The 25,547-nt window shown below is 36.7% G+C and overlaps 1 protein-coding gene across 1 annotated transcript; it reads right to left on the bottom strand.

Moving 5' to 3' along the window:
- Positions 1-20,927: 20,927 nt before the first annotated feature.
- On the bottom strand, positions 20,928-21,862 carry LOC149142463 (uncharacterized). Its single transcript, XM_089447595.1, has one exon. The coding sequence runs from the start codon at positions 21,747-21,749 to the stop codon at positions 21,216-21,218; it is 534 nt and encodes a 177-aa protein (XP_089303721.1). The 5' UTR covers positions 21,750-21,862; the 3' UTR covers positions 20,928-21,215.
- Between the last annotated feature and the right edge of the window lie 3,685 nt (positions 21,863-25,547).

Consider the following 25,547-nt stretch of genomic DNA (forward strand, 5'->3'; position numbering starts at 1 on the left):
ACACATGTAGATCATGAGTCATGGTTGATTGACTCAGGTGCATCCTTTCACTTCACTCCCCATAGAGAGTGGTTCTGTGAGTATGAGAAATATGATGGTGGTGATGTCTTCTTAGGGGATGATAGGAAGGTTAGAATCATTGGTCACGGAAAAGTAAAGTTGAAGTTGCAAGGTGGAAGGGTTAGAACACTTCCGAGTGTTTTGCATATTCCTGCATTGGCCAGAAATCTGATTTCTGTAAGCAAGCTGGATGATGCAGGTGTAAAAACAGTGTTCGAGAAGGATACCTACAAAATGGTTCAGGGAGCACTGGTATTGATGCGGGGTCGTCGAATTGGAACTCTATACAAGCTGCAAGGTAGCACTGTTATTGATGGGTGCAACAGTTCTATGGTTCCTGAAAATGGAGCAGAAAATCTAGTGGTCTCTGGAGAGAAGACGATGTTGTGGCATCAAAGGCTTGGACATATTTAAGAGAAGGGCCTTCGAATACTTCATGGTAAAGGTATGGTAGAATGTATGAGTAATAGCTCTTTGGATTTTGATTTATGTGAAAATTGTGTATATGGGAAGCAGAATCGGGTGAGTTTTCCCTTTGTTAGTATAAGGGAAAAACAGATATTAGAACTTGTGCACAGTGATGTGTTTGGACCTATGAAGGTTCCATCACTGGGTAAGTCTGTGTACTATGTATCATTTATAAATGACTTCTCAAGGAATACATGGATATATTTCCTTAAGAAGAAATCTGAAGCCTTTGACAGGTCTAAAGAATTTAAGGCTCTCATGGAAAATCAGACAGAGAAGAAGATAAAGGTGCTGAGGACAGATAATGGTGGAGAGTTTTGCAGCAAGGAATTTGAATAGTTTTGTAAGAAGTGTGGTATAGCACGACAGAATACTACTCCATATACACCTTAGAAAAATGGAGTTGCAGAAAGAATGAATAAGACATTGATGGAAAGGGACAGAAGCATGCTCAGTGGTGCTGGGTTAGGACAGGAATTCTGGGCAGAGGCGGTGGATACTGCATGTTACCTGGTCAACAGGTCACCTTCATCAACGTTGGAGGATAAGACTCCACAAGAGGTATGTACTGGTAAGAAACCCTCTCTTTCACATATAAGGGTATTTGGATGTGATGCATATGTACATGTTCCAAAAGAGAAAAGAACCAAGTTGGATAGTAAATCTGAAAAGTGCATCTTTATTGGGTATAAGGATGGTTTAAAGGGTTATAAGCTTTGGAACCCAGTAACAAGGAAGGTTGTGTATAGCTGAGATGTGGTGTTCAAAGAGGTGAAAGATATTATTAAACATGAAGTCCAACCAAAGGAACCTGAGAATATAGGGTTTGAGCTAAAGGAGGAAGAATCAGACTCTACAGCAAAAGAGGAATCAGAAGATGAAGAGCCACAAACTTCGGGTGTGAGAAGATCAGTTTGAGAAAGAAGGAAACCAAAAAGGTATAGTCCATCTGCTTTCTGTTCAAATTTTTCTTTATCTATTACTGACGATGATCCTAGAACTATGAAGGAAGTAGTAGGTTCAGAGGATGGAAAACTCTGGAAAGAGGCCATGGTTGATGAAATGGCATATTTGCACAAAAATGAGGCTTGGGATTTGGTGGAGTTGTCAGCTGGAAGGAAACCCATTGGCATCAAATGGGTGTTCAAGAAGAAGACAAATGCAAAAGGAAAGGTGGAGAAATACAAAGCTCGGTTGGTAGAAAAAGGTTATTCCCAGGTGCCAAGAATTGATTTTGGTGATATTTTTTCTCCTGTTGCCAAGGTAAATTCTATTAGATTACTTTTAGCTGTTGATGTTGCTTTTGATTTTGAGGTAGAACAGATGGATGTGAAGACAACATTTCTTCACGGGGATTTGGAAGAGGAAATATACATGAAGCAACCTGAAGGTTTTGCGTTGAAGGGTAAGAAAGAACTGGTATGCAAGTTAAAGAAGTCTCTGTATGGGTTAAAATAGTCACCAAGGATGTGGTATCAGAAATTTGATACATTTATACAGGGACTTGGCTTCACCAGAAGCAAAGCAGATCACTGTGTGTATTTTAAATTAATTGGTGACTGTGTTATTTATCTGGTCTTGTATGTGGATGATATGTTGCTAGTTGGAAATGACAAAGAAATTATGCAAGATTTGAAGACCCAATTGTCTGCCAAATTCGACATGAAAGATCTTGGTGCCGCAAACTATATTTTGGGCATGGAAATCAAAAGAGATCATGCAAAGAGGAAGCTCTGGTTAAACTAGAGGAAGTATGTCGAGACAATACTGTAGAGGTTTAATATGCAGGATAGTAAACTGGTGAAGGTTCCTATTCCTGTAGGTGTGAGGTTATCTGGTGAACAGTGTCCCAAGACACAAGAAGAGGAAGAGGAAATGTCCCGTGTTCCATATGCAAGTGCAGTCGGTAGCCTGATGTATGCAATGGTCTGTACTAGACCAAACATTGCACATGCAGTGGGAGTATTGAGTAGGTTTATTTCAAAACCAGGAAAGGAGCATTGGACAACAGTGAAGCGGGTTTTCAGGTATTTGCGTGGCACTAGTGATTATGGTTTATGCTACCAAGGAAGACTAGGATTGGACAAAGTGTTGGATATTCATGGCTTTGTTGATGCAGACTGGGCTGGAGATCTGGATCAGAGAAGATCTACAAGTGGGTATGTGTTTAACCTATTTGGAGGTGCAGTCAGTTGGATGAGTAAGAAACAATCTGTAGTGGCATTATCAACTACAGAGGCAGAATACATGGTAGCCACTCATGCAAGCAAGGAAGCAGTTTGGTTGCAGAGATTGTGTTCAAGTATGGGGGTTAGTATAGAGAGCTATAAGGATAGACTGTGATAGCCAAAGTGCAATTTTCTTGGCAAAGAAACCCGCATATCATTCAAAGACAAAGCACATTGATGTTCAGTATCACTTTGTGAGGGATATGATAGAAGACAAAAAGGTGTTGCTGGTAAAGGTGGACACTTTGAAGAATACTGCAAATGCATTGAAAAAATCTATGAGCTCTTAGAAGTTCTCTTGGTGTAGAGAGACAATGGGCGTTTCACAGCTAGAAAAATGACTAAGCTCTCTTGTGGCCCCCTATGGAAAGAAAACAACAAGTGGGAGAATGTTGGGTTGTGTTATATTCTTTCCATGACTAGCCCACATATTTAACTGGGAGTTAGAGGGGGGGATATCACAGGGAGTTTGAGGTGTACCTGTAACCCCACTTTAAGCTGGCCCGGGAAAAATTTGGTTTTGGACCCTATGTTAGGTTGGGTGGACTCACCTATGGTTTGTGCATGACTTTTGCACATGTTTTTGGACGCGATGGTTTTTGGTCCATGGTTTTGGATGCGATGGTTTTTGGTCCATGGTATTGGATGCTTCGACATGTATAAATATGTATTATAACATTGAAAGGAATATAATGAAAAAATCAAACTGGTAGTCCCGGTTTTGGGATCCAGGGGGAAATCTTTGTGTATATGTGTTTTATGTGTTATGCTCTCACATTGTTTATTTTATGTGTTTTAGAATTTAGATGCAAGTAACTTCTGTACAGAGTTAAAACCTACATTCCATAAAAGACAGATCCCCATCACTGACAAATGATAGATTTTGTCTCAAGGAGAACATTAAATGATTGACATGATTATACTTTTATGTTTTTTCTATTTGAAATAAGTTTTTGCAAATTAGCTACGGAACACAACCTATTCTGTAGCTAACTGTGTGTTTCGTAGCTACTTCGATGGTTGAACATGTTATAGGTGTCAAACAAAGAAACCGACCACATGGGCATCTATGGAATCGTCTTGACATGGATCCTATCCTAGTCACCTAGCCCAGATCGATGAAAAAGCCAGCTCAAGACCACAGTCAAAGGTGGAGTCAAACGTATGAAACCTGGAAGCAATAGGACTCTTTGTTTACCCTTTCATGGTTAATTAATAAATCCAACAGATCTGTTGAAGCATTAACTCGGATCAGCCACCTGTGTCAACGATTATGTGCAACCACCTTGTTTGAATTTAAGTCACCTGTAGCTAATCAAACATTTATGCAGACTGGTTGTAATACATGTAGACCACATGTAGCTAATTTTCCTCAAAAGACAGTTATGAATATTTTCTTTTAAATACCAGTTGAACAAAACCAGAGGGAGTTCAAAGTTTTTGATGTATTAAGTTTAAACTTATCAGCACTGTAATTTTGGACTTTTGTTCCTGTTTTATAATACAAAGTTGCGTGCTGAATGATGATCATTTGAAGGAGAATTTTGAATTAAGTTAGAATCTCAACCTGGTCAGTTGCAGAGGGCCCCTGCGCTGAAGGAGGTTTTCTTTTCATTTGTTTTCTTATTTCTGTTCAATTTTAAATTGCTCATTTACTTTTAGAAGTGTTTATAACTTAGGTTGATGTCTTGTAGTTTGATTTCTTTTAGTTTTAATCAATAACATAATGTTAGAATTCAATTGTGCAGTTTTGTTTCCACAGCCCATTTCATAAAGGAAACAACTTTGTTTCTAAACAAAGTAAGATTGAAAGTAATGATGATGCACTATTGATTAGCTTACTCACTATTTTTGTTATTTATTTCTTAGTTCAATTTGTCAATGCATTGTATTAATGAATGTTTTTGGTCATCATTTCAAGCTGATATCCAACCTAAACTAAATGGTTGAGCATTCACTCTACATAAGGGTTGAAACCAATCAGTTACCTTCTGCATGTTTTTATTTAGTTTTTACTAGATCATGAAGTTGCTTGAATTCCATCTCAAGGAGGTTATCTTTCAAAATTGAAGGTTAGAGTAACTAGAAGTACTTCAGTTAATTTCATTCTCTGTATTTTTTCCAACATGACTTACAACTTTACCTTCTAGTTTTAAGAATTATTAGGATTAGATGAAAGATAGGATAGATGCTCTGTTTTTCCTTCTCTTAACTTAGATTTTGACTAGTTTTAAGCTCTTGGTTCACCTTTAGAAAATTTAGATTTAGTTTCTCATAGTTTGAATTGTACATCATTAGGAATCAAAGAACATAAACCCCAAAAACAATATAAAATACAAAACAACGAAGTAAGAAGGATTAACTAGCACAGACAGTGCACTACACTTCATCAGCTTATAAGTCTCGATTGATAATTTATGCAAAGAAAATTAGGACACTAAATTTACTAAACAATGAATCTTTTACAAATTTACAATGATGACTCTTTTACATCACTAGCTTTTTGACAAGACCTAACACTTGGCTCGGCATTACTTCTTGCATCACTTGCAACTGTTAAGGTATTGTTGTGCTTGCTTCAATTAATGGTACTTTGGCATTGCATGTCATTTTAGTATGTGTCAGAGTCATTCTAATGTGACATCCTTCCTTCACGTGCACTAACAAGAAAGGCCCAAACAAATACAAAAACAATACACTTACATTGTCCTACAAAAACATATGTCAGAGATGATACTCAAAATTCAAATGAAAACACTAATCATACATATCTTGTTGTATCAAACTTACCCCTGACTGTTGGTGTGTGGTCCTTATTGTAGTGATCCTTGAATGCATATTTTTTCTTTCCTTCTTAGGAGCTCAATTTAAATCTGTTGTATTTATGTAATATCGAATCTCCAAGGTCTGAAATTTCAGCATGTGGTAGCCATATGAGTCTTCTTTTCAACCCCACAGGTCTAATTGAGATTGGATTCTTCAAGAAAGAGTTATGCCCAATCTCCCACGATGAACTGATTATAGACTAGTTCAATAGAGCGAACTTGTACGAAGCGCCACATGTCATTGTTCGACCTTCGGCCCTTAAAACAATACCCAACAAACTGAATTCCATTATATTTCTGTCACTAATTATGAAATTTAAATCCAATGCTTAGAGAGAAAGTTATGATGATTTTCCCGAGGTCACATGTTTGACATAGAATTTGGGAGCTTGCAAAAACCCTAATGTCCTCAGATCATATCTCTAAATATATAACGAAAAAATACCTGAAATTCAGTCACAAAGTGCATCAATATTTCATCTCAAATGGGTTTGAATTTCATCTTCTGAAGCTTCACAGAAAAAATAAAATAAAAATTATAGTGAAAATTCAACGATGACCTATTTGAAGCAACGAAATCGTAAAATCAAAGGCTCTAAACTTTCTTCAAAACATACCTTCAAACTTGATCATAATTTTGTGCCCTAACTAGACCTCAATGAAACCTTAAACTGCCTACAATAGATCCTACGTTAGAAGCTCATGAGGGCTGAAGAATTACATAGGTCCTCTCACAGGATAGTTTGTTGAAAAGTGTTTGCATTAAGAATATATGAGGGTCACAATTTATAGAAATGATTAGGTTGAGATGGTCTTCAACAAGTGAACAATGGAGGGATTTTAGGAGCTTAAAAAATTATTCATTATTCACTATAAAATTACCACAGCCAATGATGAGTTCCATGCCACAGCCCCATGGGTTTTTAGCCCACTAACTGGGGTTACTAACTTCAAACATGAATAACTCTCAAACCGTGAAGAACTATGTGGTGTGCCATATATCAACAGAAACATATCGAAAAGTAGAATCCATCTAGGAGATCCTTGACTCAGAATAGGATGAGTTGTCAAGTCAAAATGCTCATGCAAGATTGGGGTAGCCCAAGGTGGTTCTTGGGTTGACATCAATGACAACCACTGATCAAGAATCTCCCCCTTTGGCATTGATAGCAACACAAGTACTCCCCTTGCAATCATGACACCTCTCCCTACTACCTTATCTCCCCCTTTGTCGTCAATGGAAAATGGTAACTCCCCCTGACAAATTGTCATCCTGTAGACCTATACACACCTTCACTTCCCCTTTCTACTTAGTTAGATAAGAGAAAGAGTGTAATGAGAACTTGGGAGAATCCCAAGCTTTCGGCAAATATACTCAAATGCTTCACACTGTAATGGTTTGGTAAAGATGTAATAAATTTGTTCCTTTGTTCCAACATATTCAATCTTGATATTGTTTTCGGTGACCTACTCTCTAATGAAATGATATTTGGTTGGAATGTAATTTTTTTTGGAATGCATTACAGGATTCTTGGAGATACTGATGGCACTGGTGTTATCACAAAAGATGGGAATAGGCTCATCAAACTTGACTTGAAGATCTTGCAAATTCTGCTTCATCCAGAGAACTTGAGTACAAAAAGCTTCTGGCGCGATATATTCTGCTTTCGTTGTGGATAATGAGATTTAAGACTGCTTTTTACTTAACGATGAAATAAGGCAACCACCTAGATAAAATGTTTCTCCCCTGGTACTCTTTCGTTCATCAACACTTCTTACCCAATCTGCATTTGTATAAGCTTGGATAGCTAGATCATTTCCTTTGGGATACCATAAACCATATTCTGTTGTGCCCTTAAGATATCAAAGAATTATTTTGACGACAATAATATGAGATTCTTTTGGTGCTGCTTGGAATATTTCTACTTGTCCAACTGCCTGCATTACATCTGGTCAAGAAGTTGTCACATATAGAAGACTACCAATCATAGATTTATACAACCTCTGGTCCACATCCTTTAACAAATATTCTAAACTTAAATTAGAACTTGTTTCCATTGATGTAAGGATAGGCTTGCAATCTTCCATCTTGAATTTATTCATCATTTCCTTGATGTACTTGGTTTGATGTGTAAATATTCCTTTATCCTGTTGAGATATCTGAAGCCCTAAAAAGTATGTCAGCTCTCCAAGTAGAAACATTTCAAACTCACTTTGCATCTTTGTGGAATTTTTTTTACTTAAGCTGTCATCCTTGCTTCCAAAGATTATATCGTCCACATACACCTCGATAATTGTTAGGATATCTTGATCTACTTTCACATATATATTGTTGTTGGTGCTTCCTCTCTTGAATCCATGTTGATGTAGATATCCATCAAGATGAGCATACCAAGCTCTAGGAGCTTGTTTGAGACAATATAGTTCCTTCTTTAATCTACAGACATAGTCTTCCTTGTTAGAGAGTAGAAAACCTTTGAGTTGTTCAATGTAAACTTCTTCTTCCAATTCACCATTTAGAAAGGCTGACTTAACATCCATTTAGTACACCTTGACTTTTCTCGAGTATGCATAAGCGAGAAACATCCTGATATCTTCCATTTTGGAAATGGGAGAAAATGTTTCTTCAAAATCAATTCCTTCTACTTGTGCATATCCTTTGCAAACTAATCTTGCCTTATTCTTGGTAACATGTCCGTCCTCATTCAATTTGCTTATGAAGACCCATTTAGTTCCAATAAATTTTGTATCCTTTGGTTGTGGAACCAATTCCCAAGTGTCGTTCTTCTCCATTTGATCCAATTATTCATTCATAGTTGCTACCCATTGTTAATCTTGACTAGCTTTCTCAAAATTGCTAGGCTCAAAAGTTGCAAAAAGAGCAAGGTGGGCTTGTTGTGATGAACGAAGCTATTGAATTCTTCTGGTTATAATTCCTTCATTTATGTTGTCGATGATTTGATTTGATGGATGATTCTTTTAACACCATTCTTTTAAAAATTTTGGAGAATCTTCTTATACATCATGTTGATCATTTCTTATTTCCTCTTGGTTGACTATTGTTTCCTTATTTGATTGGTCTTGTTCTAGAGCCTATTCTTCATCCTTCACAAATTATACCTCAATCCCCTCAGAGACGATCTCATTGTTATCCTTTAGACCACAGTGTTTGTCAAAAGTAACATGTATGCTTTCAACTATTTATTTTCGCCTCAAATTGTAGCATCTATAAGCCTTTTTGTTTCATGAATAACCAATGTAAATACCTTCATCAACACGATAATCGAACTTTCCTAATTTTTGGTCTTCTCTTTTGATGTAGCATTTACTTCCAAATATTTTGAAGTATTTGATGTTAGTTGGTCTTCGCTTCCATAGTTCATATGGAGTCATGTTACAATTGTTCCTGAGCAAACCTCTGTTTATAATGAATACAATTGTATCAATTTCTTGAACCCATAATTTATCATCTAATTTTGAGACATTTAACATTGTTCTAGCCATTTCTTGCATGGTTCTGTTTTTTCTTTCAACAACTCCATTCTGTTGTGGTGTTCTCGCTATTGATAATTGCCTTTTTATTTCATTTTTGTCACAGTATTGTTGAAATTCTTTGGATCTGAATTCTCTGCCATTATCTGATCTCAAATATTTGATCTTCAAATCAGTTTCATTTTTGACTAATTCCTTGTAGATTTTGAAACATTTGAATGCCTCAGATTTTTTCTTTAAGAAGCTAATGGTTGTCATTCTGGTGTAATCATTTATCATTAGCACAAAGTATAATTCACCATCTAAACCTTTTGTTCTCATAGGACCACATAGATCAGTATGTATTAATTCCAATGGACGTGACGCAAAGTGTTCCTTTGTATTGAACTCAAATTTTGTCTGTTTTCTGTGCTGACAAGATTCACATATCATATTGGTAGGTTTTGAAATTTTAGGCATTTACCTTACTACTTCCTTTTTGTTGATCTTGACAAAATTGTTGAAATTTATATGTCACATTCATTTGCACCATAACCAACTTTCATCTTTGTTTTCCAAAAATCACCCTTTAGGTGTTTCATCCAAAATGTATATGTCATTTGGAGCTCTTCTTGCTCTAGCCACAATTTTTCCAAATTTTCCTTTCCTAATTTCACATTTCTTAGAGTTGAATAACATTGTGTGTCCTTCATCACACATCTGTTCAACACTTAGAATATTGTGATTCATATTTTCAACCAACAACACATCCTTCGCTAATGCATCCTTGCTTCCAAGTGTTACCGTACTTGCTCCTATGATGTTTGAAGACCTGTCATTTCCAAAAGACATTGTTCCATCCTTCTTTTCCTTCAAGGATATGAGCTTATTTTTATATCCAATCATATACATTGAGCAACCACAGTCAACATACCAAACGTTTATGTTGCTTTGAGCCTTGAGAGTGATAGCACATTTTTCAGTCTTCTTTTTTCATACTTGTTCATTTTGATTTTGCGATAATTCCTTTGAAGAGCTTCCAATTTTTCAATCTTTAGCCAAATGTCCAAAATTGTTACATTTGTAACATTCAACATCATCTCTCAAATGATCAAATCTATTGATATCTGCTAAGTTCTGGAATATCCATTTTTGAAAGAGCTCCTAGAACTATATTCATTCCAAACATACATGCGACATTCTACAGCTCTATGTCCAAACCTTCCACATAAATAACAATGACCATAAAAGATATTTTGATACTAGGGAGGAAATCTTCTTCTAGGTATTGTTTTCCATGGTTCTTCCTGCGAGTCTTGATCTCTTGATTTAGCTGAGAGATCTACCTGCTTGGTATATTTTTCATATCCATCTTCTTTTTTTGTCATAGAAGGACTTGAATCCTCTTCGGATTTTTCTTTGTAACCAAGACCACTCTTGTCACTGCATGATCATTTATTGTTGATGAGTTCTTGCAATGCCTTTGAGATGTTGGCGTAGTTTTCAAGAGTTTTTCCATCTTTTACTTCCTTTCATAGAGAGACTATTTCAGCTTCCAATGCCTCTCTTTCCTTGTTGCTTTCCTTTGATTCTTTCTTGAGTGATTCTTCAATTCGTTTGTATTCTTCAACCTTGATTTTAATATTTAGGATCCGTTCCCTTTCTGTCTGTAATCTGTCTTCAAGAGTATTGACATGCTTCTTCTTGGCCTTGAGCTCTTTGATAACCCTAGTCACTTCATTTTGAAATTCAACCTCAGTCATCTCTTCTTCTTCATCTCCTTCTTTGTCTCCATCTTCATCAGATTCCTCTTGTTTATTGTGCTTGTCCATAAAAATAACTCTTCTGTTGATTTCTTCTTTGTTATCACTATCTTCATCGGATGAGGAGCTACCTTCTTTAGATTAAAAAAAATTCATAAACCATTTCTTCTTGCCTTTCTTCTTGAACTTCCTAGGGCCTTTATTTCTTTTAATAATAGCCTCATTTTTATGAGGAAACTTGGCTGTAAAATGCCCAATCTCACCATAATCAAAACATATCAATGGAAGTTTACCTTTGAATTTTCTCATACTGGTTTTGATATTTCGTGTGAAGTAGGAAAATTATTTATCTGAAAATTCTTCTTCATCTTCTTCCTTATCTTCATCTTTACAGTTTTGGCTTTTTGAGTCTTCTTGACCTTACCAGTTTTCTTGGATGTGGAAAATTCTATTTCTAAGTGAGATGTGCCACCCTCTTCTTCAATTCTCATTTCATATGTTGTAAGAATTCCATGCAATTCGTCTATGACGAGATTGGTTAGATCCAATCTATCTTCCAAGACAGATACCTTTGGGTTGAATCTTGCTGGCAAGGTTATGAAGATATTTCGGACAACAATTTTCGTGTTGACAGGTTCTCCCAAACCTTCCAATATATTTTTTGTTTTATCAACAAGCTAAAAGTATGCAACAATATTTTCATCTTCCTTCATTTTGAGTTGCTCAAATTTTTCCCTTTAAATTTGAATCTTTGCTTCTTTCACATTTTAGTCACCTACATATATATTTTCAAGCTTGCCCCATACCTCTTTAGCCGTTTTACAACTCATACACCATATTTTTCTTACCTTGTTCATCCTGGGTCGGTGTGGAGCCTTTGTTAATGATTTCTCATACGTCGTATCTTTGCACCATCAAATGAACCTACAATCTTCCACTCCAAAGTGCATAGTTATTTCCATTGAACAAAGGAACTATATTCTTAGTATACTCCATGATCTCCTTCTAGTTGTTAGACTTCTATTGAAGGAACCAAGCTCTGATACCAATTGTTGGAAACACTAGGGGGGGGGGTGAATAAGTATTCCTTAGCAATTAGCACTTTTAAATCTTTTCAGAGCATTAGTTAATCTTCAATTATTATTAATGTTTATCCAGTAACAATAGTAAACAATAAAACACAATAGGCACAAGAATTTTAGGTGGAAAACTCCCTCTGAGTCAAAAACCACCAAACGCTTTTCTAATGAATTATTCTAATCTTTAGCCCAAACTGAAATGAATGTTACAACTTCCTAGGATTCTAGAAAAACATTTTTCTCTAGCTCCCACTAGAAGGACGCCCCAACCCCCTGGTTTCTTCAGTAGTCAACTTAATGGATGCCCCAACATCTTAGACCTACCTACCACCCTGAAGTGTTCACAGGCTCCAACCTGTAGGTGACTTCATGCACTAGCCTAGCACCTCCCTTCCACCCTATAATGATCATAAGTGAGACAAGAGTGTGGAATCTCGTACCAAGGACAATGATCCACGATACAAAATGATTTACAATGATTTTCTTGTACTCGACCGAACACCCAATCACATTATGACCTGCAACCCAACCATGACATCATCCCAGCATTGAATCCTATACCTCCCAACAATGCCTCTTCAACTTTAGGAAGATTGACTCTTTTACAATAATGGCTCTTTCAACGATGACACTTTTATAAATTTGCAATGATGACTCTTTTACAACATTGGCTTTTTGACAAGACCTGACACTTAACGCGAAATTGATTCTTGGATCACTTGCAGCTGCTGAGTTACTTTTATGCTTGCTTCAAGTAATGGTACTTTGGCATTGCATGTCCTCCTAATATGTGTCTCAGTTGTTCTAAAGTGTTGTCCTTCCTGCACATGCATTAACAAGCAAGGCCCAAACAAATACAAAACAATATACTTACGTTCTCTTGAAAAAACATATGTCAGAGATGATACTTAAAATTCAAATGCAAACACTAATCATATATACCTTTCTGTAGCATACTTATCCTTGATTGTTGATGTGTGGTCCTGTTGTGGCCAGCAACAACCCCCCTTCTTATTTAGTGTTATTCCTAATACTAAATAAGTGGGGACCATTAATTAAAAATTTTAAAAAATCAAAATAGTGCTTAAATTTCCTTTTCAAATAAAATCACCATCATAAGCTTAGGAAACCCCCTTGCAAAATCTAAAAAATCGAAGTTTTATGATAAGGTAAGATAAAATCTTTCCTTAGGAAAATCGCATCGCAAAAAAATGACAACATACCACCCTATAAGCCGAATTCAAATAAAAAATCAAAATAGTGCTTAAATTTCCTTTTCAAATAAAATCACTATCATAAGCTTAGGAAACCCCATTGCAAAATCTAAAAAATCCAAGTTTTATGATAAGGTAAGATAAAATCTTTCCTTAGGAAAACCGCATCCCAAAAAAATGACAAGATACCACCCTATAAGCCAAATTCCAATATTGCGAGATCATGATATGTGATAATAAACAAATATCGCATCGCATTCAGCATAACTTACATTGAAAAACTTTAATTTGCCGATATGCGATGACGCCGATCGCAAATCGCATTTCGCAGAAAACAGGATAACAAAGATTGTAATGTGTAACTTTTCTGCGATATTGCGATATTGCGATATTGCGATTTCACAATACAACGATAATGCGATAATGTGATGTTACGGTTCTGTGATGTTGTGATTCTGCGATATTGCGATCTGCGATGTTGCGAAGCAAATCGCAAAATCGCTTCATCGCAGATCTTTCGGGCTCGTTATTCAAGAAAAGTATTTTCCATAAACTGACACCTGGTTATGCACTTTAATACTAATAAATGAGTTAGTTGCCAGTTATTAATGGAATATGGGTTCGTGCTTACTGAGGAATCATCTCACATAAGGTTGTATACTTGATGTGTCTGCGGAATTTAAAACTTTCCCATGACCCTTCCTTGTCATTCATGTTCACTTCACTTGTGAATTGCAAGAACGGAGAACAGAGAACAATACAAAGCAATACGCAGGATAAAATGGGAAAGGAAAGAAAAGCTCCGAGCTCCGAAGAAAAAGAAATGGCACCCTTGTATACAGACACGGCCTGTAACAGAGACGTGGGAATTGCTACGTGGGAAGGCATGTATAATCTGCTCGAAGAGGAGAATCCCAGAGTAATGGAAGTTGCTGCTACCGTGGGCTCAAATGGTTCTTCAGAGGCATCTATCACAGAGCTAGCTTGCTCATTCTTGCATCGGATAGCAGCAAGACCCAAAATTCACCCATACACGGACATGGTCAAGTTGATATTGGACAACATTGACATTAGAAATAGACAGTTTAAAACTTAGGTTCAAGAGCTTACGGAATTATTATTTTTACAAATGTTGAACTTTATATCCGCTAGAAGAAAAAAGAGCAAAAGGCGAAAAATGCATCAAGGAAACCCAGATCAAGAAACGGAGGCAGTTTCCGATCGCGCATCGTTGAGAAAAATTTCTCGAAAAGGAAAGCTGCTAATTGCCCAGTCACCTACAAGCCCCGAAAATTGCAAGAAAGTAACGATACAGACAGATTGGAAGCAGAAGGCAAAAGAAAAGGAAGAAGCAATCCAAGGGTTAACCAAGTTGAACTGGGATTATTACTAGGCATACTTGGTAAATCCACATAGCCAGTGGATGACTCTTAAGTGTATCATCAATTCGGCCAAAAAGATGGTGCCGGCTCTTGTCGATTCTGTTTTCTCAGCTCAGCTAAAATCGGAAGTCGGCCAGCCGACTCTTCTCAAACAAATGCTACATGCATGCGATTTCAAGGACCAAATACAGAAGTAGTTTAATTTTAGGTTCAATTTTAGTTTTAATTTAGTTTTATTTTCCTGAAAAGAGGATGGTCATTTAAACCGCATCCTACATTTTTGTAATAATTTATTTTTAGATTTAGTTAGTAGTATTTAAACCCTTCTCATGCATTTAGAGAAGGGTCCTGAAATTTATCAAAAACTTATCCCCAGAACATGCACTTCTGTACCCTCTGAGGAGCTTTTGATGAATGAATGGAACAAGATTTATTAATATTTGCATTTGATATCTGTTACTGATGTTGCACTTTTGTACTCTTAGTGGATGTTAGATCAGGAAGAGATAAATCGTTATCGCTTGAAGCTCATGAGTAGGACTAGTTATAAATGGTATTTCTATCTCTTAACTATTTCTGCCTGTGTGTTAAAGTGATTTTCATGTTCAGTTATTTATATATTGATGTATGAATGCCCGAGTTATCATTTGGCACTTTTGTATGGTGATAGCTATTTATTTATGCTTAGTGTATGAATAGCTTATTATGCGATATGATTTTCACAACTGTTTCGTCTAAATTTTTATATGAAGTGGTTCATCTTTATTGAATTCTTTTCTCATAACAGCTGAATGATCCTTATTACCAGTTGTTGTTTGAAATCATTTTAGATCGCATAAACAAAAGGTTACACCCCGGGTTAGTGTAGATTTAGATATTTCTGCTTATTAGAATATAATTTCCTTATTATTAGATTAGAATTAGAGTAGAAGTATTCCATTTAGAAACTGTTAGATTAGAAATATCAATCTTTCTCACACACACACTTAATTGGGAAACTGGTCCCATATCCCCAGTCGGACCCACTATACCAAACGGAAAAGGAGCTGCCAACCAAGATCCAGACCGGGCGGGTATCCCCCTTGTTGTAGACCCAATTTTCGGGGCTTCAACATATTTGGCGCTAGACGGAGGGCCTCGAACTGTGAATGGCAAGAAAATCTAAATCTAAATACCATTCTGAGAGTAAATCGCCCTCACCATCTCCCCCGACTTCTCCATTATCTTTAAACCCAGAGCCAAAAGTCGCTGGAGCAACAGCCACTGCTACAAACCCTGACTTTTTAGAACAATCTACTATTGAACCTCCTGAAGTTGAATCATTGATTCACAAACTTCAATGATTTTATATATATCCTCAGAAATCTAATAAATCTCAAGGCAGCGTGACTTCGCAATATAATCTTGCTCATCCTCTTACCAGATTAAAGAGCGAAAAGTTTGGTGTTCAACCAATCGAATTACCTCTACCTACTAGGAAGAGAGCAAGGAAGTCTCCTAAAGGATCCGAAGTGAGACTCTTTCATCATCATCATCCATCTCAACCTCTTCACCACGAAGTCAACTATCCACTCCTCCACTGCAGATCATCGTCCATCAGTCTATTTCAACTTCCTCAACTCCTTCTCAACCATCCGGAGTCATAATAACCTCATCTTCTCAACCACAAGGATCATCTTCTGCACTTTCCTCTGTTAGTAGTTCAGCGATGGCCCAAACTCCATGGAATAACCTAGGTGCAGTCTTAATGCATGCGCCCTTGAGTCAGTTACCGACCCATCCTGAAAAATGGCTACCTAAGTTTAACCCTGAGGCATGCATGCTAGTGAAAGAGCATATAAATAACTTTATGTTATCTATAAATCTCAATGGAGTTGTTAATGAGGATGCTGTTGTTTGAATTTTTCCTTATACTCTGCAAGGAACAGACGGATCATGGTATTTCTCGTTACCTTCTGGATCTATTACGAGTTGGGACATCTTCCAAGAACAATTCCTAACCAAGTTTGGTGATGACAAGTCTACAGCGAAACTGATTAATAACTTGTCTAACCTTAGGGCTGAGTCAAGAGAACCTATCAAAGATTCAATTTACGTTTCAATAAAATCTTAAACAAAATTCCTACTACTTCTCAGCGTAGCGAAGAAGTGCGAAGTGAATGGTACATTACTGCTTTACCATCAAACTTAGCAATCTTTGTTGATAGGGCTAACAAAACAACCTTAGTGGAAAACATGAAAGAAGCAATAGCAGTAGAGAAACGTATTATGGCCCTAGAAAATAAAAACACGATAGAAGAATGAAAATCTAAGAAGGTTTTTTTCAAAGAAGATCCCAAGAAAAAACAACCAAAAGATCCATTTGATTTAGAAGGATTAGAAAAAATTTTGAAGACCATGTCTAACGAAATGATCGAAATCAAGAAACAAGTGGCAAAAACTTCTTCTAAAAATCCATACAGGCCTTTAAAAGAAATCCTTCATTCCAAACCCCCTAACGTTATTTCAAATGTTGAGTCAGAAGAAGAAGAAGAGGAAAACGCTACTGAAGAACATACCGATAAAGAAGAAGTTGTAGAGTTACAAGGTATGTGGGATTTCATCCTCCCAGATGAAGAGGATCAAGAGGAATTCCTGGTTAGTACTCGCAGCAGAAATCAACTTGATCCTCCTCAACCTACACCTAAGCCAAAGAGTGCAAGCTCGATGACTAAGGATAAAGTCACAGCCAAGAAAACATCACCTAAAGCGACTCAAACCAACCCAGTCCAAATAGACACATCTACTCCATCAAAAACGTTAGTCGTTTCGGATGAAATGGAGTATAATATCGTAGAAGACATGAAAAAGACTAGGGCCAATATTACTCTTTTTGAATTGAGCAAGTTAAAACACTAGCAGAAAGTACTTTTGAAAGAATTACATGTTGTACCAGTTGCACCTTTACCAACCGCTATAATCTCTCAAGCTTCTCATGATATGGGAAGACCTCCAACTAGTACGATGAATAAAGTTGATCCAAATGATGTCGCATTAATTGGAGGAAGATCGAGATCGCATACTCCCCCATTTCTCCTTACTTATGAAATTTTCAATAAAAACGTGCATAATTGCTTAGTCGATTCTGGAGCTTCATCGAGTATTTTTCCAAGATAAATTTGTGCAAAATTGAACATTCAACCATAAAAATCCACTGTACGCATAGTCCAATTAGATCGATCACAAGTCGAAGTGATTGGCGAGTTAAATCAGGTTACCATAAGGCTGTCATCCAACCCAAAGGTATGTCAAGTTATCGACATTTTAGTTGCTGATATTCCTGGATTTTATGGCTTAATTCTTAGCAGAGATTGGTCAGAAAAACTTCACGGATACTTTGCAACTGACTGGTCTCACATGTGTCTCCCTTACAATGGTAAACCAAATCAAATAAAAGTTGAGTGCAAACGACACCAGAAATACATAGTAACAGAACTTGAGGGAGAAAACGAACCAGTAGCATATAATTCTAACATCATTGGCAACTATTCAATAGATTCTTTCCTAGGAAATTTTATGCTCATACTTCACCTTACTTAGAAAATTCTGTTTTATCTCAAGTAGAAATTTTTTCTCAAACATATAGTTCTAAATGCATTAATTTTATAGATAGTTCTGTAAATAAATCTTTGTTTTGGAAACTATTTTTTGATGGTTCTAAGTCTAACGAAGGAGCAGGAGCAGGATGCGTGTTAGTAAGCCCAGAGGGAGATAAAACCATGCTAACTTTTAGACTCGAATTCAAGTGCACCAACAATATTGCAGAATACGAGGCTCTAGTCCAAGGGTTATACAAAGCGATCAGATTAAAGGTCAAATACCTGCAAGTTTTCGGAGATTCTGAAATTGTAATTAGACAGGTACATAGTACTATACACTATTTATAAGGTCATTTAAAGCATTACCAATCTTTAGTTCAAGATCTGACTGAACATTTTATAGCATTTAATATTTCATCAATTCCCAGACTCCAGAATGCTAGCGCAGACCTCTTAGCCAACATAGCTTCCAAGCTCATTCCTTTAGAAGATTTTAGCCCTGACCGATTTTCAATTGAGTTAATTTTTAGACCATCTATTCCAGATAACATTAAAAATTGGAGGATTTTCAACGACGATCCTGATATCGTGAGTTTTCTCACATTTGAAGGATCCTACACCAATAAAATAATTGACGAAGACCAACATGACCAACAATTGCAACATGATAGTACTAACAATTCTATACCGAAATCAGTAGTCAAATTAGAAGACCTTTATGATTTGAAAGATCGATTCAAAAGATCTACCAATTCAAAACTCCAAAGTTCAACTTTGAATTATGAATTAGTGAATCTAGGAACTGATGCCAAACCGTAGAATATCAACCTAGGTCTTGGCCTAGATCCTGAAGGAAAATTAGCATATATTCGTCTCTTGAAACAATTCAAAAGTGTCTTTGCTTGGAATTACGATGAACTTAAAACATATGACACCTCCATCATACAACATACTATCCTAATGATTGATAATGAAAAACTTGTCCAACAAAAGTTGAGAAAGATCCATCTAAATTTAGGAAATCAGATCAAAACTGAACTCAATAAGTTATTGAAAGCCAAAATAATCTTTCTCGTTAGATATTCTAAATGGGTCTCCAATATGGTACCTGTTACAAAGAAAAATGGAGATATTAGAATCCGCATTGACTTTCAAAACTTTAACAAGGCCTGCCAAAAGGATAATTTTCCTTTACCTCTCATGGAACAAATGCTTCAGGCAGTTACGGCTCAGAATTAATGTCATTCTTGGATGGATTCTCAGGATACAACCAGGTGCTGGTACATCCCGACTGTTATCTCAAAATCAGACCCTGATAGGCTGCTGGTCAGGTTGACTCTAAGTAACTATTTCAAACCTACTTTAGGCTGAGGCTTAGCCTCCTCAACCTGAGAGGGCTCTTTCTAGATGGGTTAATGATTTTGATTAAGATAAGATGGCTAACTCTTGTGAAACAACTGTAACAAATATGAATGCTGGAAACATACTAAACAACTATCCATTGGGCCTATGGAGTCAACAACACCTCAACATAACAAATATCTTGACCTTACATGGAAGTCAGGGCATTCAGCATTTGAATATTCAGAACATACACTCATATAGAACCACACAGTTTATAGATGCATACAGGAAATCAGAGCACATTCAGTGAATTCTGAGTGATTATACATCCATACCACTGTAAACAAAACTAAGGAAAGGACAGCATCACCCATTCTGAATATAAGAAATCCTTCATGAATCCTGAGAAGTAAAATCAAAATTATATTACTGAAATGAGTCTTTACATAAGCCAAATACAAGTTGTGTCATAAAATTTTCCAACCCTGATTACCTTGCTGTTTCAGCTATATATAGAGCTCTTATTCTACTGATCGATATTCCTCCTCCAGCATGAGGGGAATTCGAAAACTACTTCTAATGACACCTATCAACCATTTAACTAACTAATAAATACAACAAAGTGCTGACTGGATTTTTTTAAGAGATCTAAATCAACTATGACTCTAACTCCATATTACATGCATGATGGCTTTAATTAAGATGATTTCATTCTCTGACATCTGGTTCCCTTCTGGCGGTGGCTGTGATGGATGTTTAATGCTCTATGTTGACCTTGAATGCTGAATCTTCTTAACTGCCCAGAAATATAGGAGACTATCCTTGCTTCTCGGTTTTAGTTTTCCTCAAAATATTCGAATGCAAAGAAGCATGTCTTTATCCTTTAATTACCCAAAATGTAGAAGACTGCCACGTCCTTGATGCATTGGAAGCTTTTTCCCATGTACCTGTGTGATGACAAAACCTTTCAAAAAGATTTGCTGATTTGTCAATCATAATTGATCAACTGAATTGTAACATGCAGCTACAGCAGTTTCGTAGCGCGCTACGAAACTGCTGTGTAATTTCAAAAACACAGTCTTCCTTTCATAGCTAAATGATCGCCAATGTTCATGGATTAAGCACCTTACTCCCTTGATCGTTTTGAAAAGATTTGCTTGCAACTTTTCAAGAAACAGATATTTCTCCTGAGGAAAAGATGCAATGACATCAATAACACCATTGACTGTTCCAAATATAACTGTATGCAGCTGGCTGGTACCTCACTGGTTGATTAATGGATTCATTTCCTGTTTGCCCTTCATCAGTTGCAATAGCATTTCCAGAATGACCAACTGAATCAGGTGCTCCACCCTTGGATCTCCTTGATTTCGTGGGTTTACCTGCCCAGAATTTTACGATTGTGCCAACGTAGAGTTTTGGGATGATTGGGCAGGTGCGATTGCATTTAAAAGAGCTACACCAACATGAGCTTGTTACCTATATTACAAACCAATAACTCTAGTAACACTAGAATGAGAAAACTATTCTCAGAAGTTCTCCCATTCATAAGCCAATATTTTATGCCAAAAGGAACTTGAGGTATTACATTAAAATAATACCGTGAACCAAAAAACTTGTAAAAGAATTTGATGCTTAATGCATGCACTACGAACCATCTGAAGGATTTGCCACACCATGATCTCTGTAAATCTCAAACTCATCAGGACTCCACCGGCATACAAGGTTGAGGTGGAATGTAGCCATTTGAACACCCATTAAATGTAGTATGCGAGATGCTTCGGGTGATATTGGCTCTCCTTCTCAGCAAACTACATGATCTGCTACTAATTCTATCACACCTTTATTTAATCGAACTGGCATCCCCTGCTTCCGCAGAAATGGTTCCATCTCATGCGTGAATTGTTCCAAAGGACCTTCATTCAACTCAACCGTTTCTGTTGCAAGTGATCCAGTCTTTGCAAAATCACGCTCTTCAAAAGTTTCAAAAATTCTCATAACCTCTTCTTTTGGTAGATTGGTAAAGAATAGACCACATTCACCATGTAACATCTCACTAGCTTTATGAATACCGTCCTTGACTTCATCAGCAGCTGTGCGACCCAATGCAATCTGTAATACTTTGTTTGATCCTGGAAAGAACCTGCTGCTACCCTTTAATCGGTCTCTGAGATCTTTGAACTTCACATTCCGCATATTCTCAAATGAGAAAACATATACTAAGATGTAATCCTCCACAGCTTGCCTCACTTGATTCACTATTGATTCCTTATGCTCCCTTCCCTTCTTTTTGGTTTTAGAAAGAGTCACCATTTTGTTGCGCTTAGACTTCGACATCTTTGATGCTGGGAGTAAATCAGAGCAGAACAAAGACCAAAGTAGCAAACACGCTTAACAGAATACAGCGTCAGAGCAAGGGTTTATCTTCGAATAGAGTTTTTGTCGCGTTAAATCTCATTGAAGGTGTTGCTTTGTGCCTTTTAAGTGAGAGGCATGTGGAGTACAGTCAAATCCCACCGCATTTAGGCCCTTTCCCAGGCGGTCCAATTCGGGTATTGTTAACATTAATAATATTATGGCCTCTGCTGCTGCGGTGTACCCATGACGGCCACATTTAGACTGCAATTCTCTTGAACCATCATCACGGAGCTCCCATTTGTATAACTGAATCTTTTGATTGATGCCAGCAAGCAACTTTCCATTAAATGCATTCAGATCGTAAACAGAACCCTTTGTCTCCTTCTCAGCAACGACTGCAACATGTGCCAATACCAAGACACCTAACTACCTAAAACACAGCGGATTCTGATAAGTATGACAGCTGGGTGAGATTTGCTATGGATCAGCACAAAATCACCTAGACCGAGTTTCTGCGCTACGAAATCACATGAAACATGTTGCGCTGCGAAAACACCTAAAACTGACTTATGCGCTACGAAATCACTTAAGGAGCTTTGTAGCACATAATAACCTTTGAACAAAGCTGACACATGGAAATTGTGTGAATTATGAGACCAGTGGTGAATGAGGATGCACAGTGGACTCCTAAGACTCAGACTCTAAGGCAAACAAAAACTCAAACCTAGACTAGCACCGAAGTTTTTTTTTTTTTTTTTACCATCAAACTAATGTGAGCGGTTTCGAAATTAGAATTCTTAAGTGATAACACCGACAATCAATTAAAAACGACATTCAGAACTAAATGGGGTACATACACATATCAGAAGATGCCATTTGGTTTGATAAACGCAGGTGCCACATTTCAGAGAGCCATGGACATTGCATTCAAAGGATTAGTTAATAAATCAGTGGTAATCTATTTGGATGATATAACTGTTTATTCCAAGAAACAAAACAACCATCTCAGAGATTTAAAACAAATCTTCCAACGTTGCCTAAGGTATGGGATTTCGCTTAACTCGAAAAAATCCTTTTTCGCATTGAGTGAAGGAAAACTTCTAGGATTCATAGTGTCAAAATCTGGAATTCACATTGATCCTGACAGAATTAAGGAAATTCCCGCAGTACCCCTACCTGACAACAAGAAAGCCATGCAATATTTCCTTGGCCAAATTAACTTTGTAAAGGGATTTGTTCCAGACTTTTCAAGAATTGTGTCTCCTTTACAAGCCATGATTAAAAAGAACGCAAAATTTAAATGGGTCCAAGATGAACATGAGGCATTCAATCTGATCAAACAAGCAATTATCAATGCTCCATCTTTAGCAACTCCAAATTTTTCCGATCCTTTTATATTGTATACATTTGCCTCGGATAAATCATATGCTGCGATACTCACTCAAGCAAATCAAGAAAAGGCGGAAACCCCAATTTCTTTTTTCAGTTCCAATTTACAAGGTGTTGAATTGAATTATTCAGATGTGGAGAAACAAGCTTATGCTGTTTTTAAAGAAATTAAATATTTCAGACCTTTTTTACTCAAAACACATACCAAGATCATAGTACCGTTTCCAGCGGTAAGAAATCTTCTAGTACAGAAGGATGTGGGTGAGAAAAGGGCCAACTGGGTTACTACCTTACAGGAATACGATGTAGAAATCAAACCGGAAAATATTGTAAAAGTTCAAGGCTTTTCCAAAATGCTGGCAGGAGCATCGCTAATGTCCGGAAATCCATCTGTAGAGGTACAAGTGTACGAGGTAAGCCTAAACGATGTTGAGTCACTATACGCTGATATTATTTATTATCTAAAGAATGGATATGCTCCTCCAAACCTCGATCATACCAAGAAAAGAGCCTTGAGATTAAAAGCTAAACAATATCAACTCGTGAATGACATTCTTTTTAGATTAAATTATGATTCTGTTCTACTTAGATGTCTTGAGAAAGATGAAGCTGAAAAAGTCTTGCAGGAACTCCATAATGGGCCAGCAGGCGGACACTATGCTGGAGATGCAACTGCCCACAAAATTTTACGCACAGGCTATTACTGGCCCACATTATTCAAAGATACACATAACTACATAAGGAAATGCCAAGTCTGTAAAGCCGATACTGGGAGACAAAAGAAACCAGCCTTGCCACTGCAACCAGTTACCATTGAACAACCTTTCGATGAGTGGGGATTGGACGTAATAAGTGAGATTGTTCCTCACTCTTCTAAACAACATAGATATATCCTTACAGCAACAGATTACTTTACCAAATGGGTAGAAGCAGTTCCACTCAAGACAGCTAATGCTGAAAATATCATTGAATTCATAGATCAGTTCATAATCACCAGGTTTGGATTGCCTTCTACTTTAATGTTTGATAATGCATCATATTTTTCTGGTAATGCAATGACTGAATTTGCACTCAAAAGGGGTTTCAAGCTTAAATACTTGGCCAATTATTATCCACAAGGGAATGGGTTAGCTGAATCTACAAATAAAAACCTAATCAAGATTATCAAGCGAACCATTGACCAAAATCATAATAATTGGCATAAGTCTTTAATATATGCTTTATGGGCAGATTGAATAATTCAAAAAGCCTCTATTGGCACTTCTCCCTTTAATTTAGTTTATGGGAAAGAAGTGGTTCTTCCAACACATCTGGCAATTCCCTCTTTAGCCTTGGTTCAATATATTAATGAAACACCAACTTCTTCTCTACAACTTAGGCAGCTGGAATTAGTTAAATTAGAAGAACAATGAGAACGGGCTAAGACAACTCATGCTCATTGTCAAGCATTAGTGAAATCCTCTTTTGATTCCAATATGATATCCATAAAAGATTTTCAAATGGGGGATCTAGTTTTAAAATGGGACAAGGCTCATGAGGAAAAGGGAAAACATACAAAATTTCAAAGAATGTGGCTTGGTCCTTTTCAAATCATAGAAGTCATAGGTCTGTCTACCTTCATGTTACAAGATTTAATAGGGAAAAGAGATTCTCTACCTGTTAATGGTCAGATTCTTAAGAAATATTTTCCATAGAAGATCATTCTTCTATTTTTGTAGAGTAGTTGTTTTTCTTTTCATAATAAAACCTGTTGTGAATGGTTGCAATAGGCATTTACGAAAAAGACACCAATTCTCTTTCAAATTTTGATCTTTCGCTTGTATAAATAACAAATCTTTTGGAAAATTGATCTTTCTTATTGAAAGATACAGTTAAAAACTCTAGCCTAGATATGATACTAGTTTCAACTTCATAAAATTTGATGAAAACAACCTTTAGTGAGAAATTGTTTTATATCAGTGCAATGAAAGGTATCAATAACAAAATAAAGATTCTCTGTAGAATAGCTATTTCCAAAAACTCTATCATTGTCGTCCAGAGCTGTCTTAAGGAAACAATGACTTCCTACTAAGGAAATCACAACTTTCAAAGGAACAATCCAAGGATACACTTTATCTTAAAGAGTGAGAGGTCTCATCACGATCCGACTTATCATAATCACATATATTATAACTTGCTGACTTTGCCAATACTGCATACCACAACAAGGCAACGACTCAAGATTGTTGCAATCAAAAGGAAAGGGGTCTCATCATGAGCCATCTTGTTCAACGAAGTTATAAATCAAGTGAATGACTGTGTCATAAATTGGCTATCAAACCAACGCATTGTTCTTTAAGAGTAAAAGAAAACCAAAGCAATAAGTGTGGATGTGGATTATTCTTTGGG

Source organism: Pinus tabuliformis, chromosome X (assembly GCF_031772625.1).
Source record: "Pinus tabuliformis cultivar Carrire ecotype Pingquan chromosome X, CPIR1, whole genome shotgun sequence".
Classification (NCBI taxonomy): Eukaryota; Viridiplantae; Streptophyta; class Pinopsida; order Pinales; family Pinaceae; genus Pinus; species Pinus tabuliformis.

Excerpts from the sequence above, each read along its gene's own strand:
- LOC149142463 (XM_089447595.1), bottom strand. The coding sequence starts at position 21,749 with ATGTCGAAGTCTAAGCGCAACAAAATGGTGACTCTTTCTAAAACCAAA.